The sequence below is a fragment of the Erpetoichthys calabaricus genome, chromosome 10 (genome assembly GCF_900747795.2).
Source record: "Erpetoichthys calabaricus chromosome 10, fErpCal1.3, whole genome shotgun sequence".
NCBI classification, from domain to species: domain Eukaryota; kingdom Metazoa; phylum Chordata; class Cladistia; order Polypteriformes; family Polypteridae; genus Erpetoichthys; species Erpetoichthys calabaricus.
The window spans coordinates 16,775,741-16,799,670 of record NC_041403.2 but is presented as its reverse complement, the minus strand read 5'-3'; the positions used below and the strand labels follow the sequence as shown (position 1 = coordinate 16,799,670).

The following is a 23,930-nucleotide window of genomic DNA, read 5'->3' as shown; positions in this document are numbered from 1 at the left end:
CAGACTTGAATCCGATTGAACATCTCTGGAGAGATCTTAAAATGGCTGTGCACTAACGCTTCCCATCCAACCTGATGGAGTTTGAGAGGTGCTGCAAAGAGGAATGAGCGAAACTGGCCAAGGATAGGTGTGCCAAGCTTGTGGCATCATATTCAACAAGACCTGAGGCTGTAATTGCTGCCAAAGGTGCATCGACAAAGTATGGAGCAAAGGCTGTGAATACTTAAGTACATAGGATTTCTCAGTTTTTTTATTTTTAATAAATTTGCAAAAACCTCAAGTAAATTTTTTTCACGTTGTCATTATGGGGTGTTGTGTGTAGAATTCTGAGGAAAAAAATGAATTTAATCCATTTTGGAATAAGGCTGTAACATAACAAAATGTGGAAAAAGTGATGCGCTGTGAATACTTTCTGGATGCACTGTATGTAGGATTCATTAAGCCATCGGCGAGCTACTTGGAAAGGAGTTGCGAGCTACCGGTAGCTCACGAGCAATGTGTTGGAGACCCCTGTTCTAGATAATGTTCTTGGAAAAGGAAAACTTATAAGATTAAAACAACCTGACATGCAGGAATAAGTGCTCTAACAAGCCAAAGAATTAAATAAATTCATTTACTGGCAAGGACTAGCTTCTAATTAAGGAATTGTTTGGAAGGAACACCAGTAGCCAGTGGAGCCTTCCAGGTCTGAGATTGTGAATTCCTGCTCTGTCAAGCTTGCTCTTCACGGTTTGCACCTAATGAAATGCCACTCCAGTTACATTAAATAAATTAAGCAATATGGGTTTGAAGTACCGCATGATGTGCTGCAAGGTCTTTTTAAAATGTGAGTGTTTAGTAATGACACAAGTACAAGCATTTCCATGTTTACTGCTTCCATAGGGGGATAAAAACCCAACAATAACAGAGCGCTGCTGCCATCTGGTGGCAAAAATTAAGCAGGAACTCTTTAGAGCTCCAGTATTTCAAATTGTACTGCAATTACCCACTCAGTCATGTAAACAACAAGGCAGTCGAATACATTAATTACACAGTTCATAAAAGCAAGAATCAAAACAAATATTCATTTCAGTTGTCACTGTCAATGGACTCAGCCACTTAAATTAGGCTCCGTACTGCAAATGCTAATTAAAAATGACTGCCGCTGAACTGGAACCAATTTATTCTGCTGTGTTATGCAACTTTATCGTTATTTTGTAAGTGTTACAAAACAGCCTACATAGGCTTGAAAAGATATTTTCAGGATAAAACTGAGACAATGAATTGATAAAAGTGGATGCACATTATTATGACTTGCCTGCTAATGTGAATTGGGTTAGAAAATTGATGTGTGGATTATTACGATTTAGGGTACTGCACTCATTTTAAATAACCATTGCCAGTGCAACATAATTTGTAATGTTACCGCTGTCATGTAGGAATCATCAACTATATTTTCTGTATTAACACAGTTGTGCACTGGCTAAAGCAATGGACTTTAAAACATGAGGTTGCAGCTTCAATTCAAATCTGTTCCTCGTTGTGTGAACAGGTGTAATTCACTTTACTGAAAATAAGACAGAGGTGAGCCATTGTACTATAAGCCTACACTTGTAAAGTACCTTGGAATGACAATCAGTATAAGATGAAACAAAGGATGTTATTAAATAATACAACCCCAAATCGGAAAAAATTGGGATGGGATGGAAAATTCCTGCATTTCAGGCCTGCAACACATTCCAGAAAAAGTTGGGACGGTAAAGCATTCACTGCTCCATAATGTCGCCATTCCTTCTCCCAACAATTAAAAGTCGTTTTGGCACCAAGCACACCAAGCGATGAAGCCTGTCAGGTTATTTTGTCCCTGTCTTCCCGCAAACTCGTCTTAAGGTGTGCAACAGTACAGGGTCATCGTTGTCAATTTTTTTATTTTAAAATTCCTCACATATTCTCTAATGGGTATAGGTGAGGATTGTAGGTTGCCCAGTCCAGTACCAAGGATCCTCTCCTTCCACAGCCAAGCCCTTGTATTGTGTGCAGAATGTGCTTTTGCATTGTCTTGTTCAAAAACACATGGACGTCCCTGGAAAAGATGTTGTCTTGAAGGCAGCATACTGTATGTTGCTGTCAAATGTCCTTTCTGCATTAATGCTGACATCGCAGAAGTATAAATGACCTTCGCCCAGGGCACTGACACAACCCCATACCATTACAGACTCTGGCTTTTGGACATGTTGCTGATAACAGTCTGGAAAGTGCTTTTCGTCTTTAGTCCACTGCACACAGCATCCTTTTCTTTCCAAAAAGACCCGGAATACTGATTCGTCTGACTGCAATACACGTTTGTTTCCACTGTGTGATGGTTCATCCCAAATGTCTCTGAGCCCAGAGAAGTTGACGCCACTTCAAGTACATGGTAAAAACAAGGCCTCACAGTAAAGTTTGAAGTGGCATTTGTGAATGTAACTCTCTTGTATTGCAGTGCTTGATAAAGGTTTGCCAAAGTAATAATGATGATGAAGGGCCATCCGAGGGATCAGAGATCACTGGTGTTCAGCTTAGGCTTGCACCCCTGCCCTTCATGCATTGAAATTCCTCCAGATTCCTTGAATCGTTTCATGATGTTATGCACTAAAGAGATAGAAACATGCAAATCCCTTCCAATCTTTCTTTGGGGAACTTTGCTTTTAAACATTTCAATCATTTTCTCACACATTAGTTGACAAACTGCAGATCCTCTGCTCATCTTTGCTCCTCAAACACTCAGTATTTTGTGGATTCATGGATACCAAATCCTGATTACAGTCACCTGTTGACATCACCTGTTTGAAATCATGTGCGTAAGAGTTGTACAGGATATGTACGAGGGAAGTATGACAGTGGTGAGGTCTGTGGTAGGAGTGACGGAGGTGGGATTATATCAGGGATCGGCTCTGAGCCCTTTCTTATTTGCAATGGTGATGGACAGGTTGACAGACGAGATTAGACAGGAGTCCCTGTGGACTATGATGTTTGCTGATGACATTGTGATCTGTAGTGAGAGTAGGGAGCAGGCTGAGGAGACCCTGGAGAGGTGGAGATATGCTCTAGAGAGGAGAGGAATGACGGTCAGTAGGAACACCAAGACAGAATACATGTGTGTAAATGAGAGGAAGGTCAGTGGAATGGTGAGGATGCAGGGAGTAGAGTTGGTGATGGTGGATTAGTTTAAATACTTGGGATCAACAGTACAGAGTAATGGGGATTGTGGAAGAGAAGTGAAAAAGAGAGTGCATGCAGGGTGGAGTGGGTGGAGAAGAGTGTCAGGAGTGATTTGTGACAGATGGGTATCAGCAAGAGTGAAAGGGAAGGTCTACAGGACGGTAGTGAGACCAGCTATGTTATATGGGTTGGAGACGGGCACTGACCAGAAAGCAGGAAACAGAGTTAGAGGTGGCAGAGTTAAAGATGCTAAGATTTGCATTGGGTGTGACGAGGATGGACAGGATTACAAATGAGGACATTAGAGGGTCAGCTCAGGTTGGACAGTTGGGGGACAAAGTCAGAGAGGCGAGATTGCGTTGGTTTGGACATGTGCAGAGGAGAGATGCTGGGTATATTGGGAGAAGGCGGCTAAGGATAGAGCTGCCAGGGAAGAAGAGAAGAGGAAGGCCTAAGAGAAGGTTCACGGATGTGGTGAGAGAGGATATACAGGTGATGGGTGTAACAGAACAAGATGATGAGGACAGAAAGATATGGAAGAAGATGATCTGCTGTGGAAACAACTAACGGGAGCAGCCAAAAGAAGAAGATGATTTTATTTTTTTACCTCATTGCTGGCCCTAATTTGCCCCCCGTCCCAAATGTTTTTGGAATGTGAAGGCCTGAAATACTGGAATGGATGTGTATTAACAAATGAAATTAAGTTGACCAGATACAACATGACATATCTTGGGTTCATACTGTCTGCAATGAAATAAAAGTCAAAGGAAATTTAAGAATCACTGTGGTTTTTTTTTTAACTTCTAACATAATTTGGGATGAACAATTCAGAATTAATGGGGATTGTGTAAGAGAGGTGAAAAAGAGAGTGCAGGCACGGTGGAGTGGGTGGGGAAGAGTGTCAGGAGTGATTTGTGACAGACGGGTATCAGCAAAAGTGAAAGGGAAGGTCTACAGGACGGTAGTGAGACCAGCTATGTTATATGGGCTGGAGATGGTGGCACAGGACACAGAGCTGGAAGTGGCAGAGTTAAAGATGCTAAGATTTGCACTGGGTGTGACGAGGATGGATAGGATTAGAAATGAGGACATTAGAGAGTCAGCTCAGGTTGGATGGTTTGGAGACAAAGTCAGAGAGGCAAGATTGCGTTGGTTTGGATATGTGCAGAGGAGAGATGCTGATGAGAAAAGGATGCTAAGAATAGAGCTGCCAGGCATGAGGAAAAGAGGAAGACCTAAGAGAAGGTTTATGGGTGTGGTGAGAGAGGACATACAGATGATGGGTGTAACAGAGCAAGATGACGAGGACAGAAAGATATGGAAGAAGATGATCCGCTGTGGTGACCCCTAACAGGAACAGCCGAAAGAAGATTATTTAACATTATTATTTTCATCTTATACTGATTGTCATTTCAAGGCACTTTACAAGTGTAGGGTTATGGTACAATTGCTCAACCCTGCTTTTAATAAAGTGATTTATGTGACACTTGAGTTACTGTCCTGCACCCGAAAAATGAGGCTCAGTCTTAGTCTTCAGAACGATCAGATTTTTCAAAGGAAATGAATTTCTTTTTTGTTTTTGCATTGTCCGTACCGTCTCAACCTTTTCTGATTTGGTATTGTAAAAAAAGAAGAAAAAAAAAGTTTTAGGGTGGGGTAGTGGTTAGCACTTCTGTCTGCATCTCCCACGGCCAGTCACATTCTTTGTGGAGTTTTCAAGTCTCCATTAGTTTTCTTCCCACATCTCCTACATGTGTGCGGACACTGGCAGAGTGTCAATAGGCCTCGTCATGGACTGTTTCCTGGTTTGAACCCAATGCTACTGGCATAGGCTCTGCCCTTCTCCCACTCCTCCCAGAGACGCTGCATCAGAATAAATGGGTTTGAAAATAACATGTTAAACTAACTTTTGCTTGACTGAGAAAACAGGTTTGCAAAACACATCCGCCACTAATCCCTACCTCCTTTTAAAACAGGAATGTTTTTCTTTGAGAAAGCACTTTCTTTGTGGACATAATGAGAAATCAAGCAAAATGACTCCTTTGATCGGCTAACTAAAAAGATTAGAATACGCAAGTTTTCGAGGCAGCTCAGGTACATCTTGCACAACACCCCAGTACTACAGACATTTGTGGACATAACAAACGTGAGTAACCTCAATCCTGGGGGTCCAAAACAAACAGCTGCAATTTGAATCAGTATTTACGTAATACTTTATCATAAATACTAATCAAAAATTAGCTGATTTACACAAACCATTTAGAAGGAAGTCGTCTGATTCAAAAAGAAAATACTGAACACAAGATAGTGATCTCTGAACCAGTTAAGGCTATGTTAATATTTGCAAGAGGTCAAATAAAATAAAATTCTCTACTAGGAATTTGCCTAATAATGGGGTTCACTTTGAAAACAAAATTGGTTATTTTCAAGCAAATACTTTCATTTGAAGGTTTCTGCATTTTAAATTGAACTTTTGGTGGACTTTTTTTTGACTGTTTAAATTGAACCTTTAGTGAAATGTTTTCAGAAGAGCAGGATAAAAATCACTAGCACATAACACAATCGATTCCATAACTGGAGAACGCACAGGCCTCTTGGATTTATTAAGGGTGAGTAACTGATGAAGACCGAACAAGAAACTCTGGGTACACATAAATTGGTTCATATCTTGGTAATTGAGGTTGGCAAAGGGGAGTCTTAGTCACTATCTTTGCTAACCAGACAATGAAGCAGAGATGTGCTGACAAACTTAATGGTGCCCTCTGTCTCCTTTTCAGTTTGTCACTAAGGCTCCAGAAAGTGCCATTGCTGTGGAAACCTTCCTGCATTGTTCTTGTTCTAAAGAAGGCAGGTGCCTCCACACCTAATGACTACACACCAGTGTCCCTTACGTGTCACATGATGAAGACCTTTGTGAGGCTGGTCCTGGACTATATGTGTCTTCCTGTGGTAGACCACCTGGACCCACTGCAGTCTGCCTATTGGAAAAAAGATTGGAGTGAAGGATGCAATTACCCATCTGCTCTATGAGGCTGATTCTCACCTGGACAATTAGAATTTTCCGTCCCTTCAGTACCATCCAGCCATCCCTGTTAAGGGGTAAACTGACAGATATGCAGGTAGATGAGCCTGTGGAGTCCTGATGATGGACTACCTATCAGCTTGTGAGACTCAAGGACTGTGTGAGCAACACTGGAGCACCACGTGAACAGGCCTGTCTGCTTTACTCTTCACTCTGTGACACCTCAGCCCATAAATATAACACCAGGTCACATCACCTGTGGAAATTCTCAGATGAATCTGCACTTATGGGATGTATTGATAAGGGAAGACAGAGGAGAGGATTCAGGGGGAGAACTTTATTTCTTGGTGCAAAGAGAATTGTCTGCATCTTAACATCAGCAAAACCAAGTAACTGGTTACTGACTTTCACGGCACCAAATAGCCTCTGTGTCTGGTCACTAGCCAGGGAATGAATGTGACGAGGTGCACTGCTACATGTACTTGGGGTCCACGTCCATAACAGGTTGGACTGATCTCGGAATGCAGAGGAACTATACAAGAAAGGGCAGAGCAGGCTCTCATTCTTTAGGAGACTGCACTCCTTTAATGGGGGAAGTGACATCCTTCACATCTTCTATAACCCTGCGATGGCCAGTGGGATTTTCTACACTATAGTACGCTGGGTAGTTCACATCACTTCAAGAGAGGTCCATTGAACATACAAACTAATTAAAAGGGCAGGCTCAGTGATGGGACACAATCTGGACCCCTGGAGGTCTTCCTTTTAGTCATTCTGCTGAATCCAGAACATTGTGTGTATATATATCCTCTTTAATAAAATCTCTGTGTGTGTCCAGGTGTCCATGTGTGTGTGTGTCTTCTGGTGAAGTGCGCATGCGCGGGGCACGGTGCGATGCGCGATATTACTGTCAGAGAAAATTACAGGCGTTTTATGGAAATACAAACCAGTATTACTGCGAGAGGAAATTAAAGGTACACAACACAGTGACTCATATTACAGCCACATACAAGCCAGTATTACTGTCAGAGAAAATTAAAGGTATATTACGGACGTACAAGCCAGCGGATATACAAGACAGTATTACTGTTACAGAAAATTAAAGACACACAATACATGGCGGCAACCCACGAAGAACGGTCAGCTCTGCAAGTAAACATCAACAAAAGAAAGGCTGAAAGACAAAGAAAAATACGACCAACAAACAGAATGAGGTCAAGGTCCCTTGCCATTTAATTTAGACTGTTCCTACTAATGTTTATGCACTACTGATCTAGCGCCCGTTATTGTAACGGGCTTAATGACTAGTGTATATATATATATATATATATATATATATATATATACTGTATATATGTATATTGTCACACACGCAAGCATGGGATGCAGAGTTAGGGGTTGATGAACTCTACTAATGCCATTTCTCCCACCGCCACAGACCACCAGAAGGAAAGCCCAACTAGAGCTCCACCCACTTCTGTTGCCAAACCACGCCCTCCTACAGACCTCAGTTCTGCACCTATAAGTCTGTGGAGTGGATAAGGAGTGGATGGATGAGAATTACTTGCCTTTAAACACAGATAAAACAGAGATGTTAATTGTTGGAAGGAATGACGCTGATCACAACAATATCCTGTCATCATTCAACTCAGTTGGAGTCACCATTAATTTTACTGAATCAGCCTGCAATCTAGGAGTTATCTTTGACTCTAGCATGTCATTTAAAGCACATAATACAAAGTTGTCCAAATCATGTTTCTTCCATCTTAAAAATGTTGGGAAATTAAGGTGCTTTCTAAATAAACAGGATTCTGAGAAATTAATTCATGCATTTATTTCTAGTAGGATTGACTACTGCAATGCAGTATTCACTGGATGTTCAAACTGTTCTTTGTACAGCCTCCAGTTAATCCAAAATGCTGCTGAAAGAATTATTACAAGAACAAGAAAATACGAACACATAACTCCAGTTCTTAAAACCTTACACTGGCTCCCGGTTAAGTTTAGGGCAGATTGCAAAATCCTCCTTTTAACATATAAAACATTAGATGTCCTAGGTCTGGCTTACTTGTCTGAACTTATCATGACTTACAAACCGGTGCGCACATTAAGATCACAAGATGCCGGTCTGCTTGTGATTCCAGGAATTAATAAAATAACAGTGGGAGGTCGAGCTTTTAGTTACAGGGCCCCTAAACTGTAAGTGGTCTGCCTGTTACTATAAGAGATGCCCCTTCGGTCTCAGCTTTTGAATTCCGGCTGAAGACTCACTACTTCAGTTTAGCACACCCTGACTAGAGCTGCTGATTAACTGTACAGACTACAGCAGTTAGTAATTAGCACTAAAACATAAGTAGTTATGTAGTTATAATTTGATACTAACCCTCACCTATTCTGTTTCTCTTCTCGGTACTCAAATGTGGCACTTGGTGCCATGGCCCACCTGCTAAGTTGTTTTGCCTGCCTCAGGTAAAGTCATCCCTGATGGAGGATCACAGGAATTACGGGGTAGAGGGGTTCTTTCATCAGATTGGCTGGCCCAGCGCTGTTTCAGCTGTGGAATGACCAATAGGGGGAGGCAGCTTGATGGCTGAGGTCTCCAGGACTCTAAACAAATCCAAATAATATTATGGGATATCATCTACTGTTAAATTCTGCTCTATACTTGTAAAATTTTTATTTTTATACTGTATTGAGGATTTGTTCTGTTCTGTGTATTGTCTTGTATTGACCCCCTTCTTTTTGATACCCACTGCATGCCCAACCTACCTGGAAAGGGGTCTCTCTTTGAACTGCCTTTCCCAAGGTTTCTTCCATTTTTTCCCTACAAGGTTTTTTTGGGAGTTTTTCCTTGTCTTCTTAGAGAGTCAAGGCTGGGGGGCTGTCAAGAGGTAGGGCCTGTTAAAGTCCATTGCGGCACTTCATGTGTGATTTTAGGCTCTACAAAAATAAATAGTGTTCTATTGTATTGTATTGTATTGTATACTGTTGGGATATTGAATAAAAGTGGAGTGCCCTGAGGAAAAACACAAAGCAAGCTCAGGTAGAATGTGAAAACTACAAACAGAGAGGGCCCCATGACAGGATTCTGGAGCTCACTAGGGCTGGTTAAATATGGCCTTATATTAATAATATTAACATTGCAATTATTTTGAGCTAAAATGTGATATGATATATAATAAGTTCTCAAAAAACTGACAATCAGCACCATATAAACATACATTTTCTGTGCTGAATCCAAAACCTGGTATATTGTTACAAAATAATAATATAAAATATTAGCACAGGAAACAGTTTTTCTCCTAAAACTTTACAATTTCATAAATAGCAGTGCCTTAAAGAAACTGCTCAAATAACATGTTTTTGTTGAACACCTCCTCTTCGTATTGTTGAGTTTCCATCGTATGTATTGTGTTCAGCACTGGGGATTAATAAAGTATCTATCTATCATTCATAATGGTTCTTTCAGATGCTCATCACCGCCAGGTAAAATGGGAGTCAGCGTAGCCACGGTTAGAAAGAGAGGAGATTTTTCAAATTTTTTATTCGCCGTTCAGAAGAAGTTGTGCAAAATCAAATAAAAGTGCTGAACATTATGATATTGACTTTTGCATGTTGATTTTTCTTAAATATTGAGTCAAAAATTCAATAAATTTCCCAGCACTACATTCTACCCATTATGGTAACAGAACCTACCATATAATAGTGTAGTGTGTAGTCAATCTATTTTTTTAAAAGTACAATCATGAAAAAATTGGTAAAAAAAAAACCAAAATGAATGCACTTACATAAAGATTGGCCTCTCGTAGCTCCTGGTACTCCTTCTCTAGCAGTAGGTAGGCCCTGGAGTGCATCACACTGGAATCTCCTGGACATACAAAAGGCTAAAATTACAGAGAAAGAGAAACGTAACTTGGGGCAAAATGTAATTTTAAAATTGAGAAATGGATGACGTCAGGGAAGTTCTGGGTATTTTTTAAATCACAGCTCACATTTCAGTATGGAAACATTCTCAAGCCCACCTGTCCGATTCAGGTCAGGAGTACAGAATACAAGAAGTAACCAACATTGAAGAGGGTGCAGGGTCATGACTGGGCACACTCACACGCACACTTATTGTATGTGGAGGAAAAGCCCAGGAAGACACACAAAGTACAAAAGTCTAAACGGGCATTAGATTGGAACTCAGCCAGCTGGATCAACAATGCCACCGCTCCATAAATTTAACATTTGATAAGGAACTAAAATAATGTGTTGTATAGTATACTTTGAATTTGTTCTGAAACTAACAATTTATCATCCATCCATCCATCCATTTTCCAACCCGCTGAATCCGAACACAGGGCACAAGGCAGGAACCAATCCTGGGCAGGGTGCCAACCCAACGCAGGACACACACAAACACACCCACACCAAGCACACCCTAGGGCCAATTTAGAAACGCCAATTCACCTAACCTGCATGTCTTTGGACTGTGGGAGGAAACCGGAGCGCCCGAAGGAAACCCACGCAGACACGGGGAGAACATGTAAACTCCACACAGGGAGGACCTGGGAAGCAAACCCAGGTCCCCAGGTCTCCCAACTGCGAGGCAGCAGCGCTACCCACTGCGCCACCGTGCTGCCCAACAACAATTTATCAAAATTATAAAATAACCAGTAACGGTGGGACTACATGATAATGTGCAGTAAATACACTTGACTTGAGAATTCCTAGTTTTCCTCCTCTTTCTCTGTATGTTTATCATTAGTTTGCTCAGAGGTTGATGCGCTTGCCACCTTCTGAGCAGCTCTTCTCTTCTCCACCCTAGCGGCCCGCTTCTTCTCTTCTTTCAATGGCATCTTTTCGCGTTAAAACTAATTAAGGCAGTGTCTGTGTTGCAGTTACTTAGTAAGTTTTCTTTAATTTTCCACTTAAGCTGGCACTTTAAGTCTTCAATCTGCCTCAAGAATGATTTAAGATATGAAGAGGTAGGGGAAGTGATGGTGAAGGTGGTAGGGATGAGAACGCTGGCCGCAGCCGAGAGTTGATTCTATAATAAAATAAAATGGAAATAAAAAGAATTATGCAAATCATCACCCTGAAAGTGGACAGACGTCATGTAGTATATGTGTACCAAATTTCAGGTCAACTGGTCAAACGGTTTGTGAGCGACAGGTGATTTAAAATCCTGGACAGACAAACGGACAGCCACGGTAGCGTATTATATAAGAAGATACAAAATACAGTAAAATTCTTTCTACAGTATTAAAGTTAATAATTAAAAATTAGGAAAATTTATTATTATTTTTCAGTTTGTAACCTTCCCACCATTGCTTGAATATGAATATTCAAGTAATGACTATATAGTACAACGAGGGCAATGAGGAATTCTGCTTTTGCAAGGCACAATGCACTGTGGTATTTATTTATTTTTTAAAATATTTACTTAGATAGCACAGTGGTAGTGCTTCTGCCTCGCAGTAAGGAGTCCTGGGTTCGCTTCCCAGTCCTCCCTGTGTGGAGTTTGCATGTTCTCCCCGTCTCTGTGTGGGTTTCCTCCCACAATCCAAAGACATGCAGGTTAGGTGCATTGGCGATCCTAAATTGTCCCTAGTGTGTGTGTGTATGCACCCTGAGGTGGGCTGGCGCCCTGCCGAGGGATTTGTTCCTGCCTTGCGTCCTGTGTTAGCTGGGATTGGCTCCAGCAGACCTCCGTGACCCTATATTAGGATATAGCGGGTTGGATAATGGATGGATGGATGGAACATTTACTTAGAGCTGAACAAAAAAAAAATGACGATCCTATTTCTAAACCAGTGGTTCTCCAATTCAGATCTAAAGTCTTGCTATGGATGCTGGGTTTCATCCCAACCAATTTCTTTTCTAATTGGACTCCTATGTTATCTAAGATAGCTGTTGCTTCCCAGTTTGTGTTTTGCTTTGTATCTACTGGAAACTGGAGTGCCATTATGAACAACGCTGCACATCCCCTCTGTGACGCGCCAACACTGAGGACTTTCAGCCGATGAATCATTCAGCAGAACTGTGTCAAGACACACGGCTGGGGGTCCATCATACCCATGGCAATACACCTGCATAGTGCAGCACTGGGACTAATATGGCCAGGTCAGACATCGTCGTTCTTTGTAGTCATTCTGGTGTGTCTTCAAACTATAGTGTGTGTTTATTTATTTATCTACCTTTTCCTGAATACATTTATTTAAGAGCTTCTGTAAAAAGTCAAATTTCCCCCTAGGAAGAAATAAAGTTCAGAGATAAAAGTTGTCTATAGATAGATAGATAGATAGATAGATAGATAGATAGATAGATAGATAGATAGATAGATAGATAGATAGATAGATACTTTATTAATCCATTCCATCCATCCATTTTCCAACCCGCTGAATCCGAACACAGGGTCACGGGGGTCTGCTGGAGCCAATCCCAGCCAACACAGGGCACAAGGCAGGAAACAATCCTGGGCAGGGTGCCAACCCACCGCAGGACACACACAAACACACCCACACACCAAGCACACACTAGGGCCAATTTAGAATCGCCAATCCACCTAACCTGCATGTCTTTGGACTGTGGGAGGAAACCGGAGTGCCCGGAGGAAACCCACGCAGACACAGGGAGAACATGCAAACTCCATGCAGGGAGGGCCCGGGAATCGAACCCAGGTCCCCAGATCTCCCAACTGCGAGGCAGCAGCGCTACCCACTGCGCCACCGTGCCGCCCTACTTTATTAATTCCAAGGGGAAATTCACAAATATAGTTGATTTTGTACAAAATGTTAAATATTTCCCATAAGGAAAGTAATTGCTGGCATTCCATCAGTAAAGTGCCAGCAGTAGAGGAGCTGAAATAAACGTCAAGCCTGTCAAAGGGGCATAACACTGATACCTAGTGTGGTAACGGCGAGCGAGCGACCTAAAAGAGTAATGAAAAAAAACCAATTCATCCATCGTCTTTGGGGTCAGCAAGCACCGCAGTGGCCCCTCACTATAACAACTCACTATTGCAACAACCCAGTCGCAATGATGGTGCCATTGTGATGACGCTTCACAGCACCACCCTGTAGCATTAGAAGAAGAAGAGACTTTGTGCCAGCAAAGCAGCGGGTCCAGATGGAGTATCGCCACGACTGCTGAAGGTCTGTGCGCTGGAGCAGGGGAGTCCTCTACAGCACAGCTTCAACCTGAGCCTGGAACAGGGGAGAGTCCCGAGGCTTTGGAAAACATCTTGTATCACCCCAGTCCCAAAGGTATCACGTCCTAGTGAGCTGAATGACTTCCGGCCTGTCCCTCTGACATCGCATGTGATGAAGACCATGTAGTGGCTGCTGCTTCACCACCTGAGGCAACACGTCCGTCACGCCCACGACCCTCTGCAGTTCACATACCAGGAGAAGGTGGGAGCGTAGGATGCCATCATCTATATGCTACACCGATCCCTCTCCCACATGGACAGAGGCAGTGGTGCTGTAAGAATTATGTTTCTAGACTTCTCTAGCGCCTTCAACACAATCCAACCTCTGCTACTTAGGGACAAGCTGACAGAGATGGTAGTAGATTCATACCTGGTGGCATGGATCGTGGACTATCTTAAAGACAGACCTCAGTATGTGCGTCTTGGGAACTGCACGTCTGACATTGTGGTCAGCAGCACAGGAGCGCCGCAGGGGACTGTACTTTCTCTGGTCCTGTTCAGCCTATATACATCGGACTTCCAATACAACTCAGAGTCCTGCCACGTGCAAAAGTTCGCTGACGACACTGCTATCGTGGGCTGCATCAGGAGTGGGCAGGAGGAGGAGAATAGGAACCTAATCAAGGAATTTGTTAAATGGTGCGACTCAAACCACCTACACCTGAACACCAGCAAAACCAAGGAGCTGGTGGTGGATTTTAGGAGGACCAGGCCCCTCATGGACCACATGATCATCAGAGGTAACTGTGTGCAGAGGCTGCAGACCTATAAATACCTGGGAGTGCAGCTGGTTAATAAATTGGACTGGACTGCCAATACTGATAATCTGTGCAAGAGAGGACAGAGCCGACTATACTTTCTTAGAAGGCTGGCGTACTTCAACATCTGCAATAAGATGCTGCAGATGTTCTATCAGACGGTTGTGGCGAGCGCCCTCTTCTACGTGGTGGTGTGCTGGGGAGGCAGCATAAAGAAGAGAGACGCCTCACGCCTGGACAAACTGGTGAGGAAGGCAGGCTCTGTTGTAGGCACAGAGCTGGACAGTTTGACATCTGTGGCAGAGCGACGGGCGCTGAGCAGACTCCTATCAATCATGGAGAATCAACTGCATCCACTGAACAGGATCATCTCCAGACAGAGGAGCAGCTTCAGCGACAGACTGCTGTCACAGTCCTGCTCCACTGACAGACTGAGGAGATCGTTCCTCCCTCACACTATGCGACTCTTCAATTCCACCCAGGGGGGGTAAACGTTAACATTATACAAAGTTATTGTCTGTTATACCTGCATTGTTATCACTCTTTAATTTAATATTGTTTTTATCAGTATGCTGGTGCTGGAGTATGTGAATTTCCCCTTGGGATTAATAAAGTATCTATCTATCTATCTATCTATCTATCTATCTATCTATCTATCTATCTATCTATCTATCTATCTATCTATCATTATAATTACTTAACGGTGAGTCAAAATGGATATCATTTAACCTTGTAGTCTGACCACATAAAGAACGTAATAAAACAGTAAATCCATTGATTTCTTGCCGATAGGTAGAAGACCCTGACTAGCGCAGGCGCTGGTGGGATCAGGCATACTGGACCCCCCTTAAAACTCCACCCCTGACTGCATGACATGTTTTACGATGATCGACCTGCCGCTTTGATATAATACACTGCCAAAAAAAATGTGTAGAAAATGTATTATTAAATATATTTAAAAAGAAAATGAATACCCCTTTTATTCAATTGCCGTCATTCAGCGCCTGTGTGTGCCAAACGCCCTTCGCACCTGCCTTGTTTGAATAAAATAAAGGCAAAGGCGTGTAAAGTTGTTTTTAGCGTTAGAATTGTAAAAGAAAAACTAATGTGGCAGCTCAAATCTTTTTTTTTTCTTTAAGTTATAGAGGTATTTTTACTTTAATAAAATAATTATTACCTTACATATTCCTTACTTTAAAAATCAGGAGTGGTCTCCCCTTGACTTTCTTGGATACTCAGATATGGGGATGGATATTTGAAGACTAAATCACAAGATAATGATTATATTTTTATATTATGTACATTAAAGAACCATCAAATTAATAATATATTGAACAATTACTGTAAAAGTAAAGTTGAATCAATCAGTCTCTGCAACTGCATGAATAAAAAAGTACCACTTCCGGTTAGCGGAAATACTTCAAAAGCTGATAGAAATCTACGTCTTGTACCTAATACACACACGCACATACACACACACACAAACACACACACAGATAGAATTTCAAAAATTGTATTTTCGGACTCACGGAGGTCTAAATTGTGGAGATTCATCAAAATCTCAAGGTTGAATTTTTGGACGATTACAATAATTTTCCTACGAGAAAGTAAAAAAGTAAACCAACTACGTTAGGTACGTTACTTTTAACGTGCTACCCCCAACACTGGCAGGGACCCAAGATTCAGCTCTTTCTCTGGGTGGCCTTGGTACTAGCACTCCTAAACTATCACAGGGTGTTATGCCATGAGATTATAGCAGATATTTTGAAAAGGTCTTGACTATACGTTGTTGTTCTCCTCTCTTACTTAATGAAGCTTACCCTGAAGAGGTCTATTAATTTTTTACATTTAAGATGTCTCACTTAAAGGGTTTCCAAAGTTGTATCTGTCCTGGTATCTATATAAACAAAGAGAATTCCAGTCTCTGTATTACATCTCGCCTGAAGAAGGGGCCTGAGTTGCTTTGAAAGCTTATATATTGTAATCTTTCTAGTTATCCAATAAAAGATGTCAATTTGCTTGACGTCTCACTACATCCATAATGGCTAACACGGCACAACACCCCAGTACACGGGCGTCAAACTCCGGTCCTGGAGGGCCGCAATGGCTGCAGGTTTTCATTCTAACCATCTTCTTCATTACTGACCAGTTTTTGCTGCAAATTAACTTCTTTTGATTTCAGGCCTGTTTTTTGTTTCTTTTTCCTTAATTAGCAGCCAAATAATAACGAAACACAAAGCAAGAATCCACATGAGCAGCTCACCTGTGCCCATCGCACACTATCTGAAAATAAGGAAAGATGAAGGTCTGGGTAAGGTCGATCTCCCAGCTCACCAAAACATTGTGAGGGTGTTCTTAGAATAAACAGAAAATCAGCAGTTTTGGAAATGTCTGTTATGGCAAAAATGAGAGCAGCAACATGCCATGGAATTAAATAACGGGTTTAATTAACAGCAAGAATCAGCTTCTCATTAGATAGTGTGGTGGATTGCCGTCTTTCGATTCCGGTTCTCACTCCCAGGCCGCCAGGAGGAGCTCTCCCAACAGCGTGAACGTTCCCCGAGTTCCAGCAGGGCCTCATGGACTATGTAGTTTTTATACGCAGCCCTGCTGGATACCTTGGGGGCCACCAGGAGTCGCTGTAGGGGGACTCGGAGGCTCTTATGTGCCCTATAACCCGGGAGTACGTCATGGTCATGTGACAGGAAGATACGATGTGCTCCCGGGTTGAAGAAAAGGACTGTTTACCCTGACCCGGAAGGGATAAGGAATTGTGGACGGATTTGACAGGAACACCTCCGGTTCAGGGTGTATTAAAGGACGATGGGAAATCCCAGACATTAAGCTGAGCTGGGTGGCAACGCGTCTGGGAGTGGAGGATTGGTTATAGTTGGTTGAATTATTGATTATTATTGAGTATTGTGGAGTGGAGGGTGCTTTGTGCACTATTATTATTAAAATAAATATTCATATTTGGATTTTTACCTGGTGTCTGACGTCTAGTCTGAGGGTTCAAGGGGTCAAGGAGACCTCTATCTATCACAATAGATAGATAGATACTTTATTAATCCCAAGGGGAAATTCACAAAGAATTCTTAATTCACATTAAGAAACTGCTTGGAGTGAAATTGGTTGGAGTTTGACGTCACAATTTAGCTGCTCATCCTTTGGCTCGTTTCACATCTCATTTCTGTTTGGCTGTGTGATGGATGGCCGGGGCCCATGCCTGGTCGGGACGCCCCTTCACCACATCTGCCAGGGGGACAAGGGTGGGAAGCCCAGTATCACCCCCTGGATGCTAGATGGCAGTCTCCCTGGGTTGCAGCGGTGCCTCGGACTCCCCCAGGGCTTCATGGGGGTTGGAGTTCTGTGCATCTCTGTGGGGTTCCGCAGGCTCCGCCAGGGGGTGCTGCAGCAGGAGCGGCTGGCCCCTTTTGGGCACTGGTTTCGCCTTATGTGGAAGTGCAGCTGGATATCGGCAATCAAACACCTGGAGCACTTCTGGATGCCCAATAAAAGGGAGCCAGCGACCACCACTCAGCGGCCAGAGTTGGGTGGAGGAGGACGAGGTTGCTGGGAAGGAGTGGTGGTGGAAGAGAGAAAAGGAATGTTAGTGTGGTTTATTTGTGCTTGGGACTGTGTTGTGGCTGGGGGGATTATGGGGAAGATGTGCCCTCCAGCAGAAGTCTTTTTCATTTTATACATGCCTCCCATGTCAAGTCTGTGTCGGGTCGGGCTCGATATAGCGCCTTTATTACAGCTGTCATTTAATGAAAAAAAAGAATCAATTCAGAGGACTGAATCCTTAAAAACAGGGTTAGTAAAATTAGAGAAAAGAACTGAATTAGCAGTGAAAACTGGTCACTGATTAGGAAAAGGGTTAGAATGATAACCAGCAGCCACTGCGGCCCACCAGGCCCGGAGATGGACACACCTGCCCTAGCACTACAGAAGATATTCTGAAACACTTTTAGAAGTCAGGCTGAAAGATGGCGGCAGGGAGAGCACTTAAGTTATACAACTGTAACAGACAAGCGTCCTGAGGGGTGACGGTGGGCTCAGGACAGCTGGGGCCGCTCACGAAAGCTCTACACTCTATAAGCCATTTATAGAACATTCTGGCTAGAGTGAGCCGTGTGGAATAACTGAGAGGAAGAATCTGGCGAGCATTAAACTTAACAATGATATGTGGACTTTTGTGATTTATATGAAGGTAAGTGCTGCAGGACCCCCAACTATCAAACTGGATACAAGTCCTGTATTTAGTTAGGCCCAGTGGAATAACCCAGCAGGTTTTGATTGTCTTTGTTTTTGTTAAATTCAGTCCTCCTTTTGTAACTTTATGGAAAAATGTTTTGGTGAGTAGTAGGCATTTTAAAAGATGTGGGCTTAGTAAGAGAATCGCCAGGGTCATTAGCCGGGCTGATAGATGGAAGCTGTTTCTACCTTCTACCAGGACAAACCCAAACTAAAGTTAAAGCTGAACAAAATAAAAGGCCAGTATCTTTTTCACACATTAGTTTTGCTTTTCGTTTCATTGTTTTAATGCTAGGAATCTAGTAAAGGCCTTCCCTTCATTTAGTCAAAATTCGAATGCTCCATTTTTTGTGCCAGCATCTGTTATTGTGCAAACGTGTCAATATAAAGTGCTAAGTGCTTTGAACATGGGGAAAATAAAATGTATTATTATTTATTTATTTATTTTTTGCCTGGCAACCACCAAGATTCTAACCGCAAAGAATGCAAGTGCTCACATAAAAATACCAACACAAAATGGAAACAGGATGACACCACCAGAAGAACAGTGCAAAACAGAAACAATAAGAAATAACAAATGAATAACACATCAACGCAAAGCAAGACTGAATTAGCAACACACTCCTTATCATTATAATTTTGCTAGCAGTCAGGATTATACAAACAACACACATGTTTTGTAATGGAACATATTTCCTGAATTATATGAATTACTACTGCCCTAAGGGGAGGCACGGTGGCGCAGTGTTGGCGCTGCTGCCTCGCAGTTAGGAGCCCTGGGTTCGCTTCCTGGGTCCTCCCTGCATGAAGTTTCCATGTTCTCCCCGTGTCTGCGTGGGTTTCCTCCCACAGTCCAAAGACATGCAGGTTGGGTGCATTGGCGGTCCTAAATGGTCCCGTGTGTGTGTGTGTGTGTGTGTGCCCTGCGGTTGGCTGGCGCCCTGTGTTGGCTGGGATTGGCTCCAGCAGACCCCCGTGACCCTGTGTTAGGATATAGCGGGTTGGACAATGACTGACTGACTAACTATTGCCCTACTAGAGTTGGTTCCTGCTTTCTTCTTGGTGCTCCTGATATTTATTACCTTCAACGCCCTGCAACAGCCCTGCACAGTCATGGCCAGAGATTTTGAGAATGACCCAAGGATTGGTTTTCACAAAGTTTGCTGCTTCAGTATTTTAGATCTTTTTGTCAGATGTTTCTATGGTATACTGAAGTAGAATTACAAGCATTTCATAAGTTTCAAAGGCTTTTACTGACATTGACATTAAGTTTATTCAGAAATATATAATATCTGCACTGTTGGCCCTTCTTTCTTTTTCAAGCCCCCTGCACTTCACCCTGGCATGTGGTCATTTAACTTCTGGGCCCAATCCTGACTGATGGCAGCAGCCCATTCTTGCAGAATCGATGCTTGGAGTTTGTCAGAATTTGGGGGTTTTTGTTTGCCAACCAGCCTCTTGAGGATTGACCACAAGTTCCCAATGGGATTAAGGTCTGGGGAGGGTCCTGGCCATGGACCCAAAATGTCGATGTTTTGTTTCCTGAGCCACTTAGTTGTCACTTTTGCCTTATGGCCCGGTGTTCCATCATGCTGGAAAGGGCATTGTGGGTCACCAAACTGTTCTTGGATGGTTGGGAGAAGTTGCTGTCAGAGGATGTTTTCGTTCACACAGGGATCGGCAGGCACATCTCGGGGAAGGATGAACATTTTAGAAATTGTGGACAACAATGAACTTGTAAAAAGATATTGATTTGAAAGTGATGGGATAAGATTTATAACAAATCTTATATGTTACATGATTACTTTATCTACATACTTTATCTACGGCCGTGATCTTCAGCTCTCTCTGGATCGGTTCGCAGCCGAGTGTGAAGCAGCTGGGATGAGAATCAGCACCTCCAAATCCGAGACCATGGTCCTAAGCCGGAAAAGGGTGGAGTGCCCTCTCAGGGTTGGTAGCGAGATCCTGCCCCAAGTGGAGGAGTTCAAGTATCTCGGGGTCTTGTTCACGAGTGAGGGAAGATTGGAGCGCGAGATCGACAGGCGGATCGGTGCGGCATCTGCAGTAATGCGGGCGCTGCATCGGTCTGTCGTGGTGAAAAAGGAGCTGAGCCGCAAGGCGAAGCTCTCAATTTACCAGTCGATCTATGTTCCTACCCTCACCTATGGTCATGAGCTATGGGTAGTGACCGAAAGAACGACATCGCGAATACAAGCGGCTGAAATGAGTTTCCTCCGCAGGGTGTCTGGGCTCTCCCTTAAAGATAGGGTGAGAAGCTCAGTCATCCAGGAGGAGCTCAGAGTAGAGCCGCTGCTCCTCCGCATCGAGAGGAGTCAGATGAGGTGGCTCGGGCATCTGATCAGGATGCCTCCTGGACGCCTCCCTGGTGAGGTGTTCCGGGCACGTCCAACCGGGAGGAGGCCCCGGGGAAGACCCAGGACACGCTGGAGGGACTATGTCTCTCGACTGGCCTGGGAACGCCTTGGGATTCTCCCGGAAGAGCTAGAAGAAGTGGCCGGGGAGAGGGAAGTCTGGGCATCTCTGCTCAAGCTGCTGCCCCCGCGACCCGACCTCGGATAAGCGGGAGACAATGGATGGATGGATGGATCTTTATCTACATACTTTATCTTTATTGCCATGCGTTATCATCCAAAATGAAAGTGTTGGTAATGTTTTGTATAAAATGTAGCTTTGCAATAGCGACGATTTAGGTATGTCATAACCAACTATTTCTTAAATTTTGGACCAAACTTTGAACGACTTTACAATGCATGAGGTAATACGCAGATTTCAATATTTCCCAACCACACCACACCACATGAGTTAATGTTAAGGTTAAGCTGCATTTACACAAATCAGCATGCATGTAACTATCATTGGCCCAAGTGTGGATGAGTACACATTTGTTAATCGTAAGACATATCACCGTATCAATGCCCAGGTGATCATGGGTGCACACTACTGTATCATAGTAGCCAGCATATTACCCTGAAGATAAGCAGGGCTGGATAGGTGAGTGACAGTGAAATGTCATACAGGTACAGTGAGCCATGCAATTCATGATCGCCTGAAACATTCCCTTCAAATTTTACAAGCCTGCTAAGATTCACGAAGGCAGGTGGAGACTCCAGGGGCATTGGATAATTAAAGCGTAGCAGAATATTAGGTAGGGGACAACAGAAAGACGCAAGGATCAGAACAGTGGAAGACAACTGGGACACTGAAACAGTGCCGTGGCTAGTTTCAGTATAACTGTTACTTTATGAGGTAAGTTCTGCTGCAGTAACAGCGTGAAGGTGATTCTTCTGAAAGTACGGCTGTGGATCATCCATCCAAACATGCAGTTACTAAATGCGCTTTATCTTGAGTAGGGTCGCGAGGAAGCTGGAGCCTTTCCCAGCAAGTACAAGGTACAAGGGAGGAGCAGACCCATAATATGCCCATTATTGGGGCTTTACTCTCATCCAGTGTGTGTCTCTCAGTCTTTCAAATCAGGTGCTCATTACAGTATTTTTCTTTATGTTGTTGCAAAGTGGCAACAATTGCATGCAGCTTAGTGCAATATCTTACCTTATTATGTTTCCTTCTTATTTTAAGATTATGATGATGATGATTATTATTATTTATCTTTGTGGTGAAGCCATGGCATTAGTATCAGAAAACTACAAAATGTCATGACGAGTACCACTTTACAGCTCGGTGTGCCATACAAATCATGACTTCATTCATTCTGAAACGCAAATTCTTGCTTCTAGTTGGGAATAGGTGTAGGACGCTTCATAAATATTTCTCATGTCCTAAGGTAGGACAAATTCGTATCCGAGTCTGACTTTTAGCACAGTTCCTAGGGCCCAGATCTCAGCAACACGCCGCCTGCCATCGCTAAGGATTCCAGAGGTGAGTATTGAGGAGAGTACATGTAAAAGATGGTAGCAAGCTCAGGGATATTATTTAGACATTTCCAGGATTAACTTGTCCACCAAGAAAAAACAACATTAGTAGGCTAAAGTGCCGTTCATGGACACTTTAGTGACAAAATAAATTGTGATCCAAATTATGTAATTATATTTAATCAATTATTTATTTAATGAGTTTTAGTTTCCAAAAGTGCATTTTCCTGTTTTCACTTTGCTATTCTGGGGTATTGAGTATACAGCAGAGCTTCAGCATTGCAAAACCTGAAAAAGTAAAGGGGTCTTAATACTTTGTGTGTCCACCGTACATGTGCTTTGACGTTGTCACAATACGGACTTAAAGGGAATGCCCGCCTGGTACAATTTTATGTTTATAACACAAAAAACATCTAGCTATTAATCCTTCACACCTTCTGCTTTGGAGACAAAATTTAATTCATCAGCAATTGCTTCAAAACAGAAAAAGAACGTGTAAAAAGCAGATGTCGGCACAACTATATGAGAGTAAAAGGTGCCTGCCACTCACCAGTGCTCAAGTCAGGTCTCGACGCTTTTTCCTTCCTTTAGCCACGTCATTTAAAGCTTTACTGCACAAAAGTTATTTTCTGTCTGTGTACAAACACCAAAACGGTACCGTCTTCAACAAAGGAAGAATGACACACACAGTAAGCCTCTCTCGACTCGGCTTCACTCGCTTGTTTACAAGCTGCAAGCGGTTGCTGAGCAACGTTGTCGCTTCCTGAGATTTGCAGCCTTTCGCGCCATATCCCGACATCCCTTGCGGCGGTACTCTTTCGCTATCGTGCAGCTTTCGCGCCATCTGCTGTCGTAGTGACGCACTGGAGTCCGCTCTATGATTGATGTTTAATATCGGTAGAAACCCAAACCTTAATAAAAAATGGATATTTGTGCGGCTGGGTACTCACTTTGCTTATATGTGTCCTTCTTTCCCAATTCATTTTTTAAAATCACTTTTAGAAACCCAACTTATTTAAAGTTTACAGGAACGCGGAGTCAGTCCCAGCAACTTACGAGCAAAGGTAAGAACTCGTACAGGGCTGGGGGTGCCGGTGTCACGAATCTAGACCTTTATGGCCCACTAAAAACAGCTCGACGTAAAAACCGGATCGGGTCTGACATGGGCTGGAGAGACTCAAATAAACAAATCTTAAGACTGCCTTGTGATGTCAATTTGGGAAATTTAAAAACGGAGTCATTTTCTGAACATAAAGGTTTCCATGTCAGGTAAAGACCACGTAGTGCGCAGGGAACTGAACCTTTGAACCGTTATATCTGAGTAACACACTGAAGGGAAGTGGTACCAAAATTAACCAGTGAATTGGAGGAGCTGTGTACAAGGACACAAAATACTTTTTATATAAATAGAATGAGTTTTGTAATAGAGCAGAACCATCTTGAAGATAGCGAGGAAACTCAGAATCTGTGCCATCGAAGCTAAACTGATGTGAAAATATTATTTTTTCGATCATTTACATTTTTACATTTAATCTTCTAATTTTGTATTTCATTCTTGTGATTTGATAAATATAAATGTTTAAATATTAATTTGGCCTAGATTTAAAGGTTTGGGGTGTGGGGGG

General features: G+C 42.8%; 1 protein-coding gene across 2 annotated transcripts in view; it reads right to left on the bottom strand.

Moving 5' to 3' along the window:
* The window catches only part of LOC114658505 (ubiquitin-conjugating enzyme E2 U-like), a 126,803-nt gene extending 103,791 nt beyond the window's left edge, over positions 1-23,012 (bottom strand). For both annotated transcript variants that reach the window (XM_028810572.2, XM_028810573.2), the window contains exons 1-2: positions 22,856-23,012; positions 9,991-10,086 (exon numbers count right to left, since the gene is read on the bottom strand). In XM_028810572.2, coding sequence (XP_028666405.1) covers positions 9,991-10,056 — 66 coding nt within the window. In that variant the 5' untranslated portion in view covers positions 10,057-10,086; positions 22,856-23,012. The remainder of the gene's footprint in view (positions 1-9,990; positions 10,087-22,855) is intronic.
* Positions 23,013-23,930: the final 918 nt, after the last annotated feature.